The 18,749-nt window shown below is 45.4% G+C and overlaps 1 protein-coding gene across 1 annotated transcript in view; it reads right to left on the reverse strand.

Moving 5' to 3' along the window:
• Positions 1-18,749, reverse strand: part of Snd1 (staphylococcal nuclease and tudor domain containing 1) — a 413,057-nt gene that overhangs the window by 183,262 nt on the left and 211,046 nt on the right. The window contains exon 13 of the mRNA XM_051151835.1: positions 3,326-3,436. Coding sequence (XP_051007792.1) covers positions 3,326-3,436 — 111 coding nt within the window. The remainder of the gene's footprint in view (positions 1-3,325; positions 3,437-18,749) is intronic.

Below are 18,749 nucleotides of genomic sequence, written 5' to 3' on the forward strand. Positions count from 1 at the left end.
GAGCTCAGAATGACTGACTGACAGGAATGCAGCAGATGCTACTAATTTGGCCTTTGCTAACGCCATAGATATAGTAGCTCAAGAAAATTTCCTTGGGAAATTAATTCAAATTGGCTTGGTTCAGTACACAATCACTGAAGATTAAAAAGTGGCTGAAGGAATGATAGACAAAAGACTGTCCATGTTATGAGAGACTTGGGGTCAACACCAAAGCTTTTCTTGTTGAGGGATTCTATTCATGGCCCAGAAAAGGAGTAAACAACTTACTAATGAGATCTGCAGAGGATGCTAAGCTGCAAGGTAGAGAAACCTAACCGACTAGGGCGCCAGATCATACAGCAGAGTTCAACTGGAAACATAAAAGCTAATCTATCTAGGGGAAAACTGCCCTAAACCTGGGTGATATTCATCAGACCGGCAGGAGGTGGGACAGAGGCAGCATGCACAACAAGCTCTGACGAGCTGTGAGTAAGTAACAGGCCAGGGTAGGGACAGAGGTGTCATGGGGGATGAGCCATGAGCCATGAGCTGAAGGCAAACGGGGTTGATCATTTGCAAAACAAGTCCTCTCTGCATGAGACCACTGCCTGGCAGGAGCCCCTGACTCTCACTTCACCTGACTGGGGGTTAGCATGCAGGAGATGGCTTGAGCCACCATCCTAGGGCTCACTGACAACAGTGGTCCAGTGGAAAATCCACTTGGGCTCCTCTTGGCTGTTTCTCTTAATCCTTTAAGGGCCCCATTGCATTCGGGCATGCTCCCAGCCTTTGGAAGTGGTTAATTTCTCTCTATTTACTCAATCAGCAACAGTGCAAGGACCCAAAAGCCAATTTTTCCAGCATCAGTCTGAAAGCAATGGCTCAACACAATTATCCCTAGGCAAGGCAGCTCACTGCTTTAGCAAGCAAGCATCTTGTTACATTACTTCAGCACAAAATTTGCACTAAAGAGGCTTGTTTTCTTCTTAAAATCTGAATGTCCCCCACATTTCCTTATCTACGTCTACTCATTAGACAACACTTGCAATGATCCTCACACTGTGGCTATTTCTAATAGTGTAATAAGAGCTGACTCTGGTTTCCTTTTCTTGAGCTCCTTAGCAAATTATGTCCAAGCCCACCAGCCTGTTAGAATTAAGTGCTTCCTTACAGCACTGTGAACCCAGACCTAGAACTATGGTTATACATTCCACCATTCTGCTTGGTGATGGCGACACTGTGAAAGCCTCACTTGTTCTTCAAGTTGTCATTGGATCAAAATGACCAAGCTGCCCATCGGCCTACCCCAGGAGTTGCACAAGTGTGGTGAAAGTGTATTTCCTGAGGGGCCTGGCCTGTGCAGTACTAAGAAAGGTGCATGCAATTTCCCATCATGGAGGGTTAGGCCGCTGTACTGACTCACCAGAAGGCAGGGCAGACCAGCTATCTTTGAGAAATACCCCTTCTGAATCTATACCACATTACTAACGTATTACGATTATTTAAGACAGAGTCTACTTATAGCCAAGGCTGGCCTAGAATTTGCTGTGAAGCCCAGGCTGGAAATCAAGATCCTCTTGTCTCAACCTACCAAGTGCTGAAAAAACAGGCATAGAGAGCCTTACATTTTAGTGGCTACTGGCTACTAAGCATTATATCAAAGACCTGTAATGATTCATTACTAGGCAGGACAGTTGAGAACAGCCACAGGAAAGAATCAGAAAGGCCACAACCGGCTGACAGGTTGACTTCGCCGCTGACCTTCTGTATGACATTCTGTAGGTATTTTACCAGGCAGGATGTGACGTGGTGTTAAAAGGGACATGGTGGGTATTAAGACAATGTTCTGGGCCAAAGAGTGAGAGAAATTATGTAAATGACAAGTTGTGAAGCCAAAATCAGGTCATGTGTGCCAACTCAACCCTTCTCTAATGGGATGCACAAACTTCCAGAACTACCAGGTCCTAAAGGCCACTGAAGAGCTGCAGAGTGAGGCAAACCCATGCAACCACCCTGACACATGGGGATAGCTTGTGGGTCTACAGAAGGCTGAACTGTGCACAACTGTTTAGCATTAGTTCAGCTCTTACTGGGTCTTAAGAAGTTTGAAAACCATGGAACGACCAGCACCACTGACCAAAGTCTCTTAGAACATGAGCCACGAGGAATGTCAGTGGCAAGAAACCCAACTGAGCACTACATTTCTCCTCTGGGTAACCAGCCACAGGGATGAAGGACAAAAGGAAAATGTCACAGGTTCTCTCAAATGCTTTCCTGCCAGCTGTTAGAAGTGTTTGAAACCAAAACTCATTTCCTAATAAATGTTTTCATTTCCTTTGTACATGACAAAAGGTCTAGAGGTGATAAATGGGAGAGGATGGAAGAAAGGGAGAGGGAAGGGAAGCGGGGGGGGGGGGGGAAGGGGGGAGAGGGGGAAGGGAAGGGGGGAGAGGGAAGGGAAGGGGAGAGGGAAGGGAAGGGGGAGAGGGAAAGGGACGGGGGAGCGAAGGAGGGGGGGAGGAGAAGAAAGGGAAGGGGGGGAGAGGGAAAGGAAGCAGGGGGGGGAGAGGGAAAGGAAGCAGGGGGGGGGGAGGGAAAGGAAGGAGGGGGGGAGAGGGAAGGGAAGGGGGGAGAGGGAAGGGAAGGGGGGAGAGGGAAGGGGGAGGGAAGGGAAGCAGGGGAGGAGAGAACGGAAGTGAGGGGGGAGCAGAGGGAAGGGAAGCGGGGGAGAGGGAAGGAAGTGGGGGAGAGGAAAGGGAAGGGGGGAGAGGGAAAAGAAGCGGGGGGGGGAGAGGGAGGGGGAGGGAAGGGAAGCGGGGGGAGAGGGAAGGGAAGCAGGGGGGAGAGAACAAAAGTGAGGGGGGAGAGGGAAGGGAAGCGGGGGGGGGGGGAGGGGGAACGGAAGGGGGGAGGAAGGGAAGTGGGGGGGGGGAGAGGGAAGGGAAAAGGGGGAGAGGGAAAAGAAAAGGGGGAGAGGGAAGGGAAGCGGGGGGGAGGGGGGGGACAAAAAGCCAAATGCATTGCACACACGAGCCAGACTTTCCCAGCAGTCCCAGGGAGGGTGATGATCATCATGAGGTGCTCACACCCATGCTTCCTTCCTTTTCTAATGTCAACACAGGGTGGCCACATTCTGTATGCTGCAGATTTGGAGGGGGGGGGGGAGCCTAAGGCCTAAGTGTACTTAATCACAGTTAAGCAGAAAGTTCAAAGGATGCTTTCTTGCCATCCACTGGTGAAAGCTGAAAGACAAAAATGATCCAGACTCTACCTGCATGTTGTTTCCAATCTACTCTGCTCAGGTAGAGGCATAGGTCTCAGCATGTTTAGCAATTTCTCGACTTACCTGGCCTCTGCAGCCAGCAACTCATCATAGTGTGAAGACCTCTGGTCATCGTCCTGCCGGTATCTGATCACCGTGGCTAGGCCCTTGCTGACAAGAGCCTCAGCAATGTTTCTGCAACAGAAAAGATAGGTCAGTGAGCACTGGGGCTGCAGATGGGGCTCAGTCAACGGGAACAACATCAGTTAGCACCTGGAGGTCACAATGTGTTCCGGCAGCAGGGGGAAGAGGCTGAGGATGTTAAGCTGGAATCCAAATAAAACTGAGTAGCAAAGATCCCCAGTTCAGCACTTTTCTTGCTAGTGGCATCAGATGCTACATCAACCCGTACACAAAACCAGCAGCAGCTGACTGTAAGAAGCCTGCATTAGGCCAGGCTATTGCAGAACGGTATAAACAAGCTACCGCCCTCAAGAAAAGTCTGCTACGAAATAACAGGCACAAAAATGAGCACATAAAAGCATGACCTAAATTTCTCAGGCTCCTTTGCAGCCTTTATGGAACCTAAGGGATGTCTAGGTGTACTCCCACAGTGTGACCAACACTGGTGTAACACGATACTCAGCACACCTCTCTTCTCGCCGCTCACAATAGATCTTCCACGTTAAGTGGGCTTGGAGAAGAGCAGGAACAAACTGGGGAGAGGGAAAGGCAGAAAGGGGCATTCTGGTACAAGAAAACCAGGTGGGGAACAAATGAAGGAGGAGGAATAAAACCTGAGGTGATCAAATTTGGAACAACACTCCAACTGACAACAGACCTCAAATGAGAATTTGCCTTCAAGTAATTCTTGCGCACACTATGCCCACTACAGACTGTGACATGCCCTTTTAAGTTGTGTCCAACTACTATCCTGAGAATAGTGCATGGGGAATGGCACTCAAATGACTAATGAAGCTCTTTTGATGGTTTCTCCCTAGCTTGGAAAGAGAACTTTGATATGAAAAGCCAACTGCAAAAAAACCAATAATAAAATGTCAATATCAAATGGTGGAAAGTAAGAGACGGTACCACTGAGGGGGAGTGGTGGTTATGTCTTTCTTTGTGTCTGTCATTACTGCACCAAAGGCCCCACTCACACCATCTGGTTCGCTGCCCTTTAGGGAGAGGGTACAGTAAGCAATAGGCTACTGTGCCATATGCTATGATTTAGTACTGCTTGAAAATGGAGTTAACTCTTAGCTCACTGGTGAGCCTCAGCAAGTGACAGGGTAGGGATGCTGGCAGCTCCACTAAGCCTTGTCTGTTTAAACCAGGAAGGAGTCTATCCACTTAAACCTAGGAGAACAGACTTTTCAGAGAAGCAGCACAAAATATGGTGGTAAAGGGAGAGATGCTGTGGCTGATTCTGTTCTCATTATATGCCCCTCTGCTGCCTGCTTATCTACTGCCAGCGCGATATTAATATCTCCACACCGCCATGGAATTAGCACTTCTTAAAATCCACTCCCACAAAGAGGCTGCTCTGCTGGCCACCGTCTCCTGAGTCCCTGTAGAAGCGTGCTGGCAAATGCTGTCATTATCACAGAGTTGTGCTTGGCAGCACAGAGAGAGCAACAGCCCCAAATCAGCAGACGTAGATGTTGACTCATAGTGAGGATTTTCACTAAGGTTGTCACGGAGGAGCCCTATGAGGGCAGGAGAATGGCTACACCCACCAAAGAACCATCAAGCTAGAAGGCTAGGGAGTGGCTCACAAGACAACTCCACTTTGACAGGTTGAGATGTCTTGGTGATTTTAAATGCCAAGAGAATAAAGAAATGTTTGTTGCCGCATTCTGAATTACGGAGCATTGACATTTTACAGTCAATGCATGAGGTCTAGAGGAGAAAGCGGCAATGGCAGAGCAAGCAAGACATTTTCATAAAAACAAGCTTTGATATGAAAATCTGGAGAATACTAAGCAAAACAGTGCAAGTGTTTAATGATTCACGCCCATTAATGCACTCAAATTAATTCCCAGAATTACTGAGTACCTGCCAGGCCAACAGAGGCCTTGGGTACAGTCCTTCCCTACTTATCATCCTTGCCCTCCTCATCCCATCAGCAAATGTTTACAAACCAATTTAAGCCACTAGACTTCCTGAGGCCTCAGATTCCCAATTCACTCCACAGCCTGCCCACGACTTTCCTTTCCCCTCCCCCTAAAGCTCTGCAGCTCTTAGCTTCTTTTCCTAATTACGGATTTTCCCTGAAGGAACAGTTGCCAGTGCTCAGGAATTGGAGAGTAAAAGCACAGGAAATAACAACAATCTCATTACCGAGTATTTACTACATTCCAGGCGTGGGAGTCACATGTCTTGGTGATAAAGCATCAGAAGACAATCATGCAATAACAGTGCATCATAATAACGACTGTTAGCTCACTGTTGATCTGCCTTGGCAATGTGCTCTGAGCACAAAGGGCTCCTAGCTATCTTGCACAGCACTTAGGACAAGGTGGAGAATGAAAAAAAAATTTGGGGGGGGGGTGGAATTAGCTTATGTAGAATTAAAAAGAAATTAAGGGGAAAAATTACAGCAAGTTAGTTTGTTTTAAAACATCCAGAAAATTGAGATACTCTTTAAAGCATAAGAAAATCTCCTAGTCATTTTGTAAATACAGTGCTGGAATTCTAAAAGAATTTCCCTAGCCAAGCTTGCCTAGCACAGAAAAAAAAGACAAGAGATTTTACAGGCTTTCTCTACTTTTTCTGTCTATTTTCCATTACTTGAGATCACAACTAGGGGGGAAAAAAATGAGAGCCAGCACAAATAGAATTAGTCTACATCTAGCACTTGATTGTCTGGTTTATTTCTTCTGGCTGCTAACAAAAGGCTAGGAAGATTTTTCTCCTGGCAAAAGATGGCTAGAACCTAACATGAGTGCATTGATCAGGTGCCCAAGTAAGTAAAAAAGAAAACATTAAACCATATTCCGTGACATTATATCGCTTTCTTGACTGTGTCAGTAATTCTACCACAATTACATGGCTGGTGCAATGGCTAATTCACAACCAGCATATAACAACAGACCTAACAGGGCATTGGCTATCCGACATTACATCATCTCTCTGCATTGGCCAGAAAGAGCATTAATGTTGGGATTGAAATGCTTTTCCAAACTAAAGGAGACATTAAGGGCTCTATTAACCATGAACTGTTCCTATAAGGCAGCATCAGCTGTTCGCAGAAAACACACGGCACGGGGTCAGGCGCAGGCTTTCTCACCGTGCCTTCAAGAGTATCTATCTGTTCCACAGAGCACGCAGGTTACAGCAAGCCTAGCTTCCCTCTAGAAGGTAGTTTCAGGCCATCAGATCCTATATTCTACAAACGTGGACAAAGGTGCATTAAGCCCATGAAAAGGGAGTAAGAATCTTTTTTTTGTTGTTTTGTTTTGTTTTCTGAGACAGGGTTTCTCTGTGTAGCCTTAGCTGTCCTGGAACTTGCTCTGTAGACCAGGCTGAAAAAAATAAAATTTTAATTACAGGAAGCTCTAAGCATGAGAATATTTTTGTCTACTTTTTCTATTGCCTCCCTAGACTTCAATATTGAAAATACTCCTGCACTTTTATGTGTAGCAATGCTGGACTGCAGCTGACCACAGATCGTGTAGGTAAAGACGGGTGATGTAATTCAGAATCGAGAGCACCATTAAGGTTCTGTATCTCTTTAAAATGGAACCATCTCTGTCTTTGACAGCATGGAGTGGGGTTATGTCTGTTTTGTTTTGGAGACAGTCTCTCTGTGTATTCCTTCGTTAGCCTGGGATTCACAGAGATCTGTTGGTGAATCCCAGGCTAACCAAGGCTTGAGCTCCCAGGCCCAGGAGAATCAGTAGTTTTGAAAGAGGCCAGTTGTTTTGCCTTTTCTGTTTCTTTGTAAGGAGACAAGTGGTGTGGTGATGCACTGGTGATGTTACATTTGACCCCTTGGTTAGAACAGCAGCTGACAGGAGTCTGTACTGTGAGGCTGCCACTCCTCTCTGGATTAACGGCAGTTTGTGAAGAAGCACTATCAACTATATAATTTTATCCCTCATCAAACTCCCAAGTTATTAACTGAGTTAGTTCTCTGTCAGCTCACAGGCTCTCGTTCTATACAGTTATAATTTGCTGCTACTGCTCTTTGTTTTGGTATTAAATTGCTCCCAACTTGGAAATAAGGGCGCCCTGGCTTCAGTCCCCCACTGATGTCTGAGCATCTCCTCTCCGTTAGCATGACATGTTTCAGGCTCATCGTATGTATCTTGCCTAGTTCTGGGATTAGCATTTATCGAAAGAGCCCACATACATTTATTGAAAACCATAAGTGGCAGACATGAAAGCAACATGGTTCTTGGCTCTCTGACCACAGCCCTACTACTGTGCCCTAAAATCCATCATTTTGTTTTGTTTGCTTTTTAGGCCAGGTTATGTTTCCCATCACCCACTACTAGCCAATAACAGCCCAGTAGAGAGACCTTAAGGCTGTTTAACCACAGAGAGACATGGGACTCCTCTGACACTTAATTTGGACTTGAGAACTTTCTTACCTCTAACAGAATGCCTAGAACTGGATAATTTACAAAGAAAAGACAGGTATTTGGCTCCTACTCTTGAATGCTAAGAAGCCTAAGACCTCGGAGCTTGTATCTGTCAAGGCCCGTCATGCTGAAATCAGCATACAATGCTAAGTGAGCACTTTCAAAGAGCTCGCTGTGCTGATAACTAAGCTGGCCCAAGAAAACTATGTTACTCTCTTCACAAAGACTGTGCCTTCATGAGCCAATCGCCTCTTCTTAGGCCCTGTTTAACAAAACTGTTGTGTTGGAAAGGCAACAGTAAATTTAGAAGGCTACACTGAAGCCACAGCAGAGATTCACCACCAGACTTGAAAAACTGTCCTTCGTACTGCCCCAGTTTGGACTCTTCTTCCCAACCTTCCATCCCCTCCCTTCTCCACGGAAGGCTTTTCTGGTCACACGGCCTCTCACAGCTTCCTTCTCATTCTCCTCCAGAAGACACTCCAGGTTCCTCCCTGGCATCCACCTCTCGGAGAAGCCACACCAATGCAAAATGATGTGACACAAGTGCCCACACGGCGTTCCTCCTTCCGTGCCTGTGACTCTTCCTTCAGTGTGCCTGCTCTCAGGGTCCACACTCCTGAATGGAACTAAGCTTGTGTCACTGCGGTCACCTCCTACCGAGTTGCTGGCCAGGCATTAAGGCTTTGGCTCTGAGCCACCTTCCTACATGGATGTGTGCACCTGCCACACACTCTGCCCATGTACAAATTCTATAACCTCCCATTGGGCCTTGATACTTCAAGTCAGGCTCTCCCCTGAGCAGCTGTGCCTCCTCTGAGCTCTAAGTTCCTCCAGGTGAAATCGCTTCCATTTGTCTACAAACACCAACCACCACTAACTTTTCAGAGCTAAATGATGAAAAGACAGAGAGTTTCTCACTAATGCTCTTACTTCATGAGTTAACTGATTAGACATGACACATTTACCCGTCTGGTTATCGGCACAGTCAATGCTAATGCATATTCAGAGAGAGTTAAAAGAAAACTCTCTGTATACGCATGCATATACTTCCCTCACGCAGACACTGCGCAACTTCCATAACTCAGTGCCTAGAAGTAGAGCTAACCAAAAATACTTAACATGATAGATAGAACCTGGGTCAAATGGATAAAGATCTTAAGAGTGGGCAGAAGAATAACAGTCTCACCTCTGCAGGCCCACCCCCTTCACTCTCCATCTGAAAAGGCTAACAGATAACTCAGTGCTCCAGGCTCTCAGATTTTTATCTAGGTCCTTTGAGCTTAATACTTTCCACTTAAAAACCATCTGCATTTTATCAGTTACTGAGGTGCCCATGGAGATTATAAAAGGAGACTATTTTCCTTAAGGCAAACTCATGTGGGCACATACTCAGAATAAAGCAAACCCACAAAGAAATGCTTTTGCAGTATATCTCAGTGAAACGGAAAGGAAAGGAAAGGACTGCATGGTTATTAAAGCTCAGTATGGTCAGCACAGGCACCTCGTGTATCTCAAGTGTATGTATACTTGCACACACTCGCCATACACCTTTACAGTAATTCCAGGACTTGAGGGTCAAACCTCACGCACAACATGCATTTCCTGCTTGTATACTGTGAGAGGTGAGGCACACAGCGGAGGCTTCCGCCACCTACACCTCCAATGGCTACACCAGCATGATGCTGGAAGACAGCAGCAACTTCTTTTTTGCACGCTGACTATACTTTTGCTGCAAGTGAAGGCATTCTGACAAGTGCTGGGCTACAGAATCCCCTCAGAGCTCCATAAAAATGGTTGGTCTCACTTCTTTCTCATTAGCCATTCAGATACGTGCTACAGTGGACCTGATCTACACCAGAGTGTATCTAAGGAGTGCTTATGGCTGCCTTTGCAGCTCAACTGAGGCAGTACAGAAGCAAAGGTTCAATGAAGAAATTCAATGAAAGATTCAAGGAGACAGATCAGAAGACTCCTGGGGACATATGGAGAATGGGGGCTTTCTGACTATCAGTTACTGCTCTTCAAGCTGTGGCAAAATACCTGAGCACGGCTCCCTCAGGCTGGCGGTGTGAGGATGTGAGTCTGTGTGGCAGCAGGAGGATGACGCAGCTGCTCACACTGCATCCCAGAATCGAGATGTAGAGAGATGAACGCTGATGCTCACCTTGCTTCGGTTCTGTCCCATGTCCATGGGAAGGTGCTGGCCACATTCAGCGTAGGTCTTTCCTGCCCAGTCACACCTTTCTGGAAGCACCCTGAGACACAGCCAGAGATGTCCTTCCATGGCTATCTTAAGTCCCATAAAGTTGGTAATGAAGATTAACCCTGATACTATTCCAAATGCCTAATGGCGTACAGCCCCTCACCCAGGCTCCATAAAGATCTTATGTTCACACAAAGACCTCTAGCATTCATATTGTTAGAGGCAGGAACCCAGCACTTTAGGCTGGTGACAGACTTGGCTTCTCAACGCTTGGGGAAAAATATGTCTATAAAGGAAAGAGCAAAATTTCAGCACAAGATGGACTGAAAGAGACAATGGACAAGGAAGAAAAATCGTTAATGGGTATTTTCCAACCAGACCTAAAAAAAGGAACAAAGTCACAGGATGTGACAGATAGCGTTTTGAAGCTAATAGGATCACCTTTCCAAAGACTCCCTCGCACATTTCCATAACAATGTCTTTGGTCTCCCAGTTTCTACTGGCTGAATGGCTCCCTGCCCAACCCTTTTCCTACTCCAGACAATCAGGTGCAGCTCTCACACAACCAAGCAGCATGTGCAGACAGGATGCTTTGTTTCAGAAACACCAATAATTGGGAATATTTGAGGTGGTGCATATCTTTTATAGATTTTTCTAAGTTCTCTCCCTCAAGATCGTATCTTAAAAAACCAAAACAAAACAAACAAACAAACAAAAAGAAAACCAAAACAAAACAAAAACTTTCCTCCTTAAATTTATGTAGTTCTAAAACTGATTCAATTTGATTTTTAAATCTTTGCCATTTAACAAGTATCACCTTCAGGGAAGTCAAAGAGATCTTGACAATGCTAGAGACTCTCTGAGCATTCACAATACAGACTGGAACAAGAGGGATGGCTCAATGCTTCTGTGTCCCTTGTCAGTTGCAGTCCTGAGGGTGACGTGGGAGGAGAACCAGAAACCTATCTGAGGCAGAATGAAGGATAGTGAGGCTCGGGGCAAAGCAGCCTCACCAGAGGTTCTGAGTGCCTAGTGTCTGTCTGACAAAGAGCCTGATTTCAAACACATGAACAGGCCAGTATGATAGTTAGAACTGAGTCTAGTGGCTTATAACCAGAGCATGCAGGAGGCTAAGGCAAGCAGGAAATACAGATGAGACCTTACCCTCACTGCCAAGAGCTATAAAAGCGCGCGCGCACACACACACACACACACACACACACACACACACACACACACACACACACACGCCTAGAAATTCAAATGCCATGATTATGGCCAGGTGTGGTGATGCACGCCTGTAATACCTGCACTCAGAAGACAGAGGCAGGAGGGAACAACACGCTTCAGGCCAGCCAGAGCTACACACTGAGAACCCATCTCTAGAAGTGAAACAACCAACAAAGAAACAAGGGAAACTCCTAGGAACAATGATTATGTGTATTAATAGGTCAAAATCACTTCTCCTCATGGGGAAGTGCACTTTCAAAGAAGCAAAACATCTGGGAAAGTTAGAACAATGATGTGGCTGGAATGTAAGCTGTAATAAAATGACACCCATCTTCAAACAGCTAGTATTTTTCTCTGCTCTCTAACCATCAGAGTAAAAAGAGAAAAGATCACAGGGAAGGGAACGAAAACGATGGAGACTGCTATGAGTGGACTCAGTCAGGCTTAGGAACTCGACAGATGCAGTTAGAAACCAAAGTCTACCCATATATAAAAGGACTGGTGAAAATACTTTTGAGTAAAGGTAGGAAGTCAAAGGTAAAATGGGAAAGAGGTTAAAAAAACAAAACAAAAACCAACAACAAACAAAACCCTCCATGAATACCGCTGCCTCACAGGTAGATAACCATTCAATTGCTGCAGTACATATCCACTGAAATTTCATTATTAATCACTTAATAATGATTAAACTTAAATACTAGGCTTATCTGGGTGGGGTGGCGCACGCCTGTAATCTCAGCACTTGGGAGGCAGAAGGAGGCGGATTACTGAATGTTCAAAGGCAGCCTGATCTAAAAAGTGAGTCCAGGACAGCTAAAGGAACCCTGTCTCGAAAAACCAACCAACCAACCAACCAACCAACCAAAAACAAAACAAAACAAAACAACACCAACAAAACTAGGCTTGCCTTCAGAGGCCATGCTCTACTGAGTTCCAATAGCATTCTTCAGAATGGGAAGAAAAGAGATAAAACCAAAGAGATGCAGGTTCCCACCTTCTAAAAATCAAGTGGCAAGAGATGCTGCTTCACATTTGCCCTGCAAAATAGTGAATTTCATATGCTAGTGTATGCATGAACCAAACTCACTACCTATTCCATGCGTGCTCCACTGACCACGGTGAGCATGCCATGCTTGGTCTCCTGAGAGAACAACCAATGGGGGAACAAGATGAAGGGTAGTACAATTAAACAGCTAAGCCCCTTCATACATCTGGCTAGTGGAGACTATAGTTCTGAAAATATGGGTCATAATGGGTTAGTAAAGAGGGGAAGAAGCCTAACACCAGACAGTTCTGCTCAGTGCACAGACAATCTTATTCTGCCCCAGGATTTCTGCAGGGCTGTAATCTTATCACCACCTCTTATTTAATAGACTCACTTTTTCAGCAATATCATGGTTATGGCTTTATGAGACAAGTATAACTAGTATTCTACTTGTTACGCCAGCTCCTCTCCAAATACTAGGGCACTTCCAAGTTGGCCAAACACCTGAGGAAGTGAGGAAAACGACAAAGGTGGCTCAAGTGTCCTCATACTTGAGCATATTAAGCAGCAGTAAGACAGACAGCACCCATCTTCAAACACCATTCTCCTCTATCTCCAACCATTACAGTCAAGCGGAATAAAATGAAGGCATAAAACCAAGCACGGGCTTGCCTGACTCCTCTTCTTCTCCTATGACAGAGAAACTGTGATAGTGACCACAGGCTTGTTTTCTGGAAGAAATGGATGTCTTTCTTTGGAGACAATAGGTGCCTCCTAAATAACATGAGCAAAAAAATATTAGAAGTGGCATTTAAAAATTGTGTGTGTGCGCCTGCAAGTGCACGCACTCGCAAGTCCCTGTGCATGGGCACTGCATGTGATGGTGGATGCAAGTCCCTGTGCATAGGCACTGCATGTGATGGTGGATGCCTGCAGAGAGCCAGAGGCCTCAGATCTCCCTGGAGCTAGAATTTTAGGTGCTTCTGAGCCTCCTGAAGTGAGTGCTGGAAACAGAACTGGGGCTCCTCTGGAAGAGTAGCAAATGCTCTTAACTGCTGCACCATCTCACCAGCCCTTAGATCTAGCTTTAAAAGAAAAAGAAAAAGTAAATGGTCTAAAAAACACGTGCCTCCAACTCAGCCAAATCAGTCTACTCATTGCTAAATATGCCATGCATTCACATTTCCAACTATTTGCAGGACATGTGAATTTGCGTGATTCATCATCACATAAAACTCAGCATTTCAAAAATAAAACAGTTTCCTAGATTAAAAACTCTGCTGAATTGTACCAAATCACCTCCTCTGTCCACACAGGACTGCCATTGCTGATTCCAGAAGAGACTCTCTGGCTTCAGACCTCCTTCTTTCTCTCGTGAATGTCTTCTTTCTCCTCAGCCCAGCTGAGGGCTCCACTGTCTTGTCTACGGTCTGCACAGCACCCCCTGCCTGTTTCTCCTGTAGTGCTAAGCCGTGGTAATACTGGCAGCCTAGCTGTTTAGAGCACTCAGATGGCACGCTCTCCCCATTCTCAAGCTCGGCACCAGCAGCACCGCGATGGAGCACACGCGCGGAGGGTCTCGACACAGAGACAGACATGAACTTCCTGTACCTGAAGTGATGTTGGTGAGAACAAAGGAAAAGTCAACCAGGGCGACGGGGAGAGGAAGATAGAGAGGCAGAAAAGGAGAAAAGACAAGGGATCCGGGGCGGCTAGGAAGACTGGTCTTTATTGAGTCCTAGTCTAAATAGTCACAGGATTCTGAGGACACCGGAAGAGAACACAAGTAGAAATGTGGAGACTCTTACAAGCAATGCAAGTAGAAAGGTGGCGTTTTAGTAAGACAAGGACCATGCAGAGCCCTCACCCAGCACCTAACCTGTCAGCGTCTGATGACACAGCTTACGGTCACTGAAAGATTGCTGGCGCTGTAGGAGACACCTGCGGGAGCTACTATAGAACTATCATTTTAACACACAGCATCTTGCTTCATATTTCTACGTATAGAGTCAGACACGCCTTTTGTTTCCCCAAAGAGTAAATCCTTTCAGATTTGCAGCATGATATCCTACTGTAAGTGGCAGAGCTGCAACCAGAAGCCAAGTCTTCCAATTCTAAATCTAGTGTCTTTCTCACTCAACAGTGCCACACAGAACAAGCAGGAGACTATTACTTTACAGCTTAGCCTTCGCAGACTCTCTAGCCCTTCTCCAGGAAGCTCCTTCCAGCTTTCAGGTGGTCACCCATGCAGCGCACTTCTTGGCCACTCCCAGACCTGGCACCCACCCATTTCCTGTGCTCTGTGGTGGCACACACACTTAGCACTTATCCGTAGTTGTTATGTGTTATTGTCTTCCTTGCTGTACACATCTTGTCAAATCACCTAGATTGTATTCCCTACTGGTCTTTGGAGAGTCACACACTTAGTAGGCACTCAATAAATATTTATTGGGTAGCAGATTGATTTCACTCACTGAGTTCCCAGGGGGTCCTGTGGGCTGTCAGATGAAAACAAAGTAATAACTGACTGAGTCATAGAATTTTTTTAGCAAAAAGAGCCCACAGAGATAAACTAATCCAAATGCTTCCATATAGAGATGAAGACAGACCCAGAGATAAACTCAGAAAAATTGTAAGCAAGTTGTTTAAGGGAAAACCAAGAGAGACACCATCACAGTGGGCACCTAAGAGCCCTCTGGGTCTTAGGCCATTTCCCCTTATTATCCTGCTGTCCTTTTAACATTCTATAAAACAGGAATAAATATAATGTGCTCACAAACTAAGATGCCCTTAATGCATTAAAAATATATCATCACATTAGAAATAATCTACTCATGTTAAGATTATAAATTTGACCACTCTAATACTAATGAGCCGGCTAAAATAGGTATTAGACATTTAATTAAATAACTGCCTGCCAATGGGAGATTCAAAGAACCTATCTAAGGGACGAATGATTTGAAAATGACTGCTGTCTTCTCTTGGTCCCTAAATATATATTCCAACACAAAGCAGAACCACTCCCTGGCAATACCTCAAAGCTTCCTTCATCTCGTGCTCCCTCTGCTCCTCCACCCTTTGAGAAGTGGGGATTCACAATGGATCACCTCAGTGATGGAGCACATGCTCAGAAGGCACAAGGGACTGGAACTGCTTTAGAGAAAGAGAAATGCAGCATGACAAGTGTGGACTCAGGTGCGAGGGGAAAACTCGGGCCTTCTCCCAGGGATCCTGCAGACTCCCCCGCAGCCTGGTCAGGCTCACGCCAGGCTCTTTCTTTTGCTGACCACCACCCGGCTCTTGACTCAGATTCTGACTAGCTGGGTATAAAATGACATTGAAATGTGTCTGAAAGCTAACAAATGTCACTTTCCTTCAAGGTGGTAATGTTCCACATCCCATGGAAGAAGATCATCAGTGCACATCCTTGCTCTTATCCCTGGCAGAAAAGTCACTTTGACAGTGACAGATTGAAGGGACAGTTAGAATTTCACCACAGTAACTTGGCCCTGCAGCTGCACCCAGTGAAGCTGGGAAGGCTATTTTGGTCAGGCTACTTCTAATTACAGCCACTCTGATGAACCCTGCTTCTTGGCACTGTTTTGCCGCCATCTACTCTAGTCTTAGTTCTGCCTTCCCGTAACTCTCCCCCCACTAGCTCCGCTATACAACAGGCAGAATCGCCACTCTTCTTTGCATCCAGCATCATCTTAACAGACTTCACAGACTCTGACATCATTCCTAAGAGTTTAACAACAAAAGGTTTGACCCAGCCTGGTGGCAGCGGCCATTATCCCAGGGCCTTGCTACTCAAGAGCCTGAGGATGCAGGAAGATGACACGTTCCTGCCTCTGAGTTCAAGGCCAGCCTGAGCAAATTAGTGAGTCTCTGTTTCAAAATAGATTAAAGGGGGGAGGGGCTCGGTGCAGATGTAGTTCAGTGATAAGAGTGCTCGTCTAGCATTTATGAAGGCTCAGGGCTCAGTCTTTAGTACCACGGCTCTCAGCCTATGGGGTGTGTGTGTGGGGGGGGGTTGCCTGAGACCATCAGAAAACACATTGACATTACTATTCATAACAATACTAAAATTACAATTATCAAGTAGCAACAAAAAATAATTTTATGGCTGGGGGGTCGTCACAGCATGAGAAACTGTACTAAAGAGTCACAGCATTAGGAAGGTTGAGAGCCACTGCCTCAGTACAGCTAATTAAACAAGTACATAGCATGAAGTACATGGGCCACACTTTCCTTAACAAGTCACAAGGGAGCTCAGGCCCAGGGTGACAGGCAAGTGACATCTGATAGGCCCAGCAGTGCTTTCTCTACTCCAGTGAGTCCCACACTCTCTGCTGTGGTGGTGGTGGTGGTGGTGGTGGTGGGGTTCAGGGCAGGTAGCTGGAGTAGAGGGAGTTCTTCTGTCACCTCAGCACCCCTCATGGTGTGCTCTCCATCTAAACATGAGAAGCACTGTTTGCACCCTCAAGCATCCTGTGACCCAACAGTTCCAGCCACCCTGTTAAGCAAATGAAAGCGAATGAAAAACAGCAATGAAAGGCAGACATCTCTGCTGACACCACTCCAGGTAAAGAATCTAAGTGCAGTGCAGCTATATCCATGAACAACATATTAAAATGTAGAGTACATGGAAAAGGATTATTGTAAAGTAAAAAAGAAAGCCAAAGGGTCAATTACAGAGGTTTATAAGGAGAAACGAGTAGGGTAAATATGAAGAAGCTACTTTTAAACACAAATTATGCCCCAACGACATTCACCTTAATGAATAAACAGATCACAGGCTGCACACTCCTTACCAGCTAAACAGCCTGTAGCTGTGGGTACTGGGGAAAAAAAAAAAACAAAAACTCCACTGCAGCTTTGCTTCTGTCATTAAAGCCATGCAAGAAACCAACTTTCTCAAAGACATTTTACAGTATGACAAACTGTTTTGCCTTTAAAGGGCAGCCTAATACAAATAAACGAAGAAGGAGAACACAGAGAAACAGACGCATATGGTGACACACAGCGGGAACACTTGTCCTTCAACTGGAAGGCCTGTGTAGGGCTCTCTCCTTCTCACCTCCCGGGGCCTCAGGGCATCCAGAGCTCGTCCCAAACACAGCAAAGCACAGAGGACTGGAGGCTCTTACACACATTTTCTCTGGCTCTGTGTGCTTAAGCCTGTGCCAGTTTCCATAACCCAAAGATGAGAAAGTGTATCTAGATGCCTACAAAACACTTTCTAGCTCACATATTGTTGATTTGTTTTTTAAACACGAACTAGGATTTACTGATCAATGGTCATGGAATATACATTCAATGTACATTGTCAGCGTAACCATCTTATAATACTCGGTGATAACATTCAAGGCTAACCAGACTGTGTGCCATTTCAAAGGGTATTTAACATGACTTAGGAATTATACACTTAGGTTGTGGAACATTGTGGAAGCACTAGGAATTCCCCCTAGGCTCCCATTAGAGACTCCGTAGCTCCTATCTGCTGTGCACACACTGTGCTGGTAAAAGGTGCTTAGCAGAGTCATGAGAAAATATTGATTCCTCACCCCCTGTTAATACACAACATATCCAAGCTCTCTGTAGTGTAATAAAGCAGAGAAGATGAGCACGTGGCAAAGGGGATGGTGTAACTAGCCTCACTAGGGAAACGGACACCGGACCATTAGGACCCCTTCCTCACTGGCTCACTTTTACTGTGGCTAATCATCTTTTTTCATCTGTAACTGACCGAGCTCATTAGCAACAATGTGTTCAAGGAATGAATTAAAAAGAGGAGCGCTGGCTTGAATGGAACCGATACTTAACAGCACTTGTCCGAGTTGAAGCGCCCGCACTGTGTACTATGTAACCAGGATGCTTAGACATATAGCAGCACTGAGAATGCTGAAAACCAGACTTACCTTCACATTCACACAGCCTGACAAGTAATATTTTGGCCTTTTAGTTTATATTGGAAAATGTAAGTAGCAACAGTACGTGAATAAAACCATCATGCGATGCTTCTTAAGTGATGCCTATGAGCCTGACAATATATGAAGGACCACGGGGGATACTAGAACCAAGACAACTTCATCAACATAGCTAGGAAAAGTCAGTTTTCTGTTTAACAAATCCAGACAATTGGGGGCTGGAGAGATGGCTCAGAGGTTAAGAGCACTGGCTACTCTTCCAAAGGTCCTGAGTTCAATCCCCAGCAACCACATGGTGGCTCACAACCATCTATAATGTGGTCTGGTGCCCTCTTCTGACATGGAGGTGAAACACTGTATACATAATAAATAAATCTTAAAAAACAAATCCAGACAATCCTGCCCTTTTATTTGAAATGGGACTGAAATGAAGACATTAAAAATTTTTTTAAAAAAAATCAAGTGACAAACTTAGACTAGAATTTGGGTCTCACATCATAAAATCATACATACAGACCAGAAAAAGCTAACAGGAATAAATACTAATGCCAGCTGTGACTTAGATGGA

Source organism: Acomys russatus, chromosome 10, assembly GCF_903995435.1.
Source record: "Acomys russatus chromosome 10, mAcoRus1.1, whole genome shotgun sequence".
Lineage (NCBI taxonomy): Eukaryota > Metazoa > Chordata > Mammalia > Rodentia > Muridae > Acomys > Acomys russatus.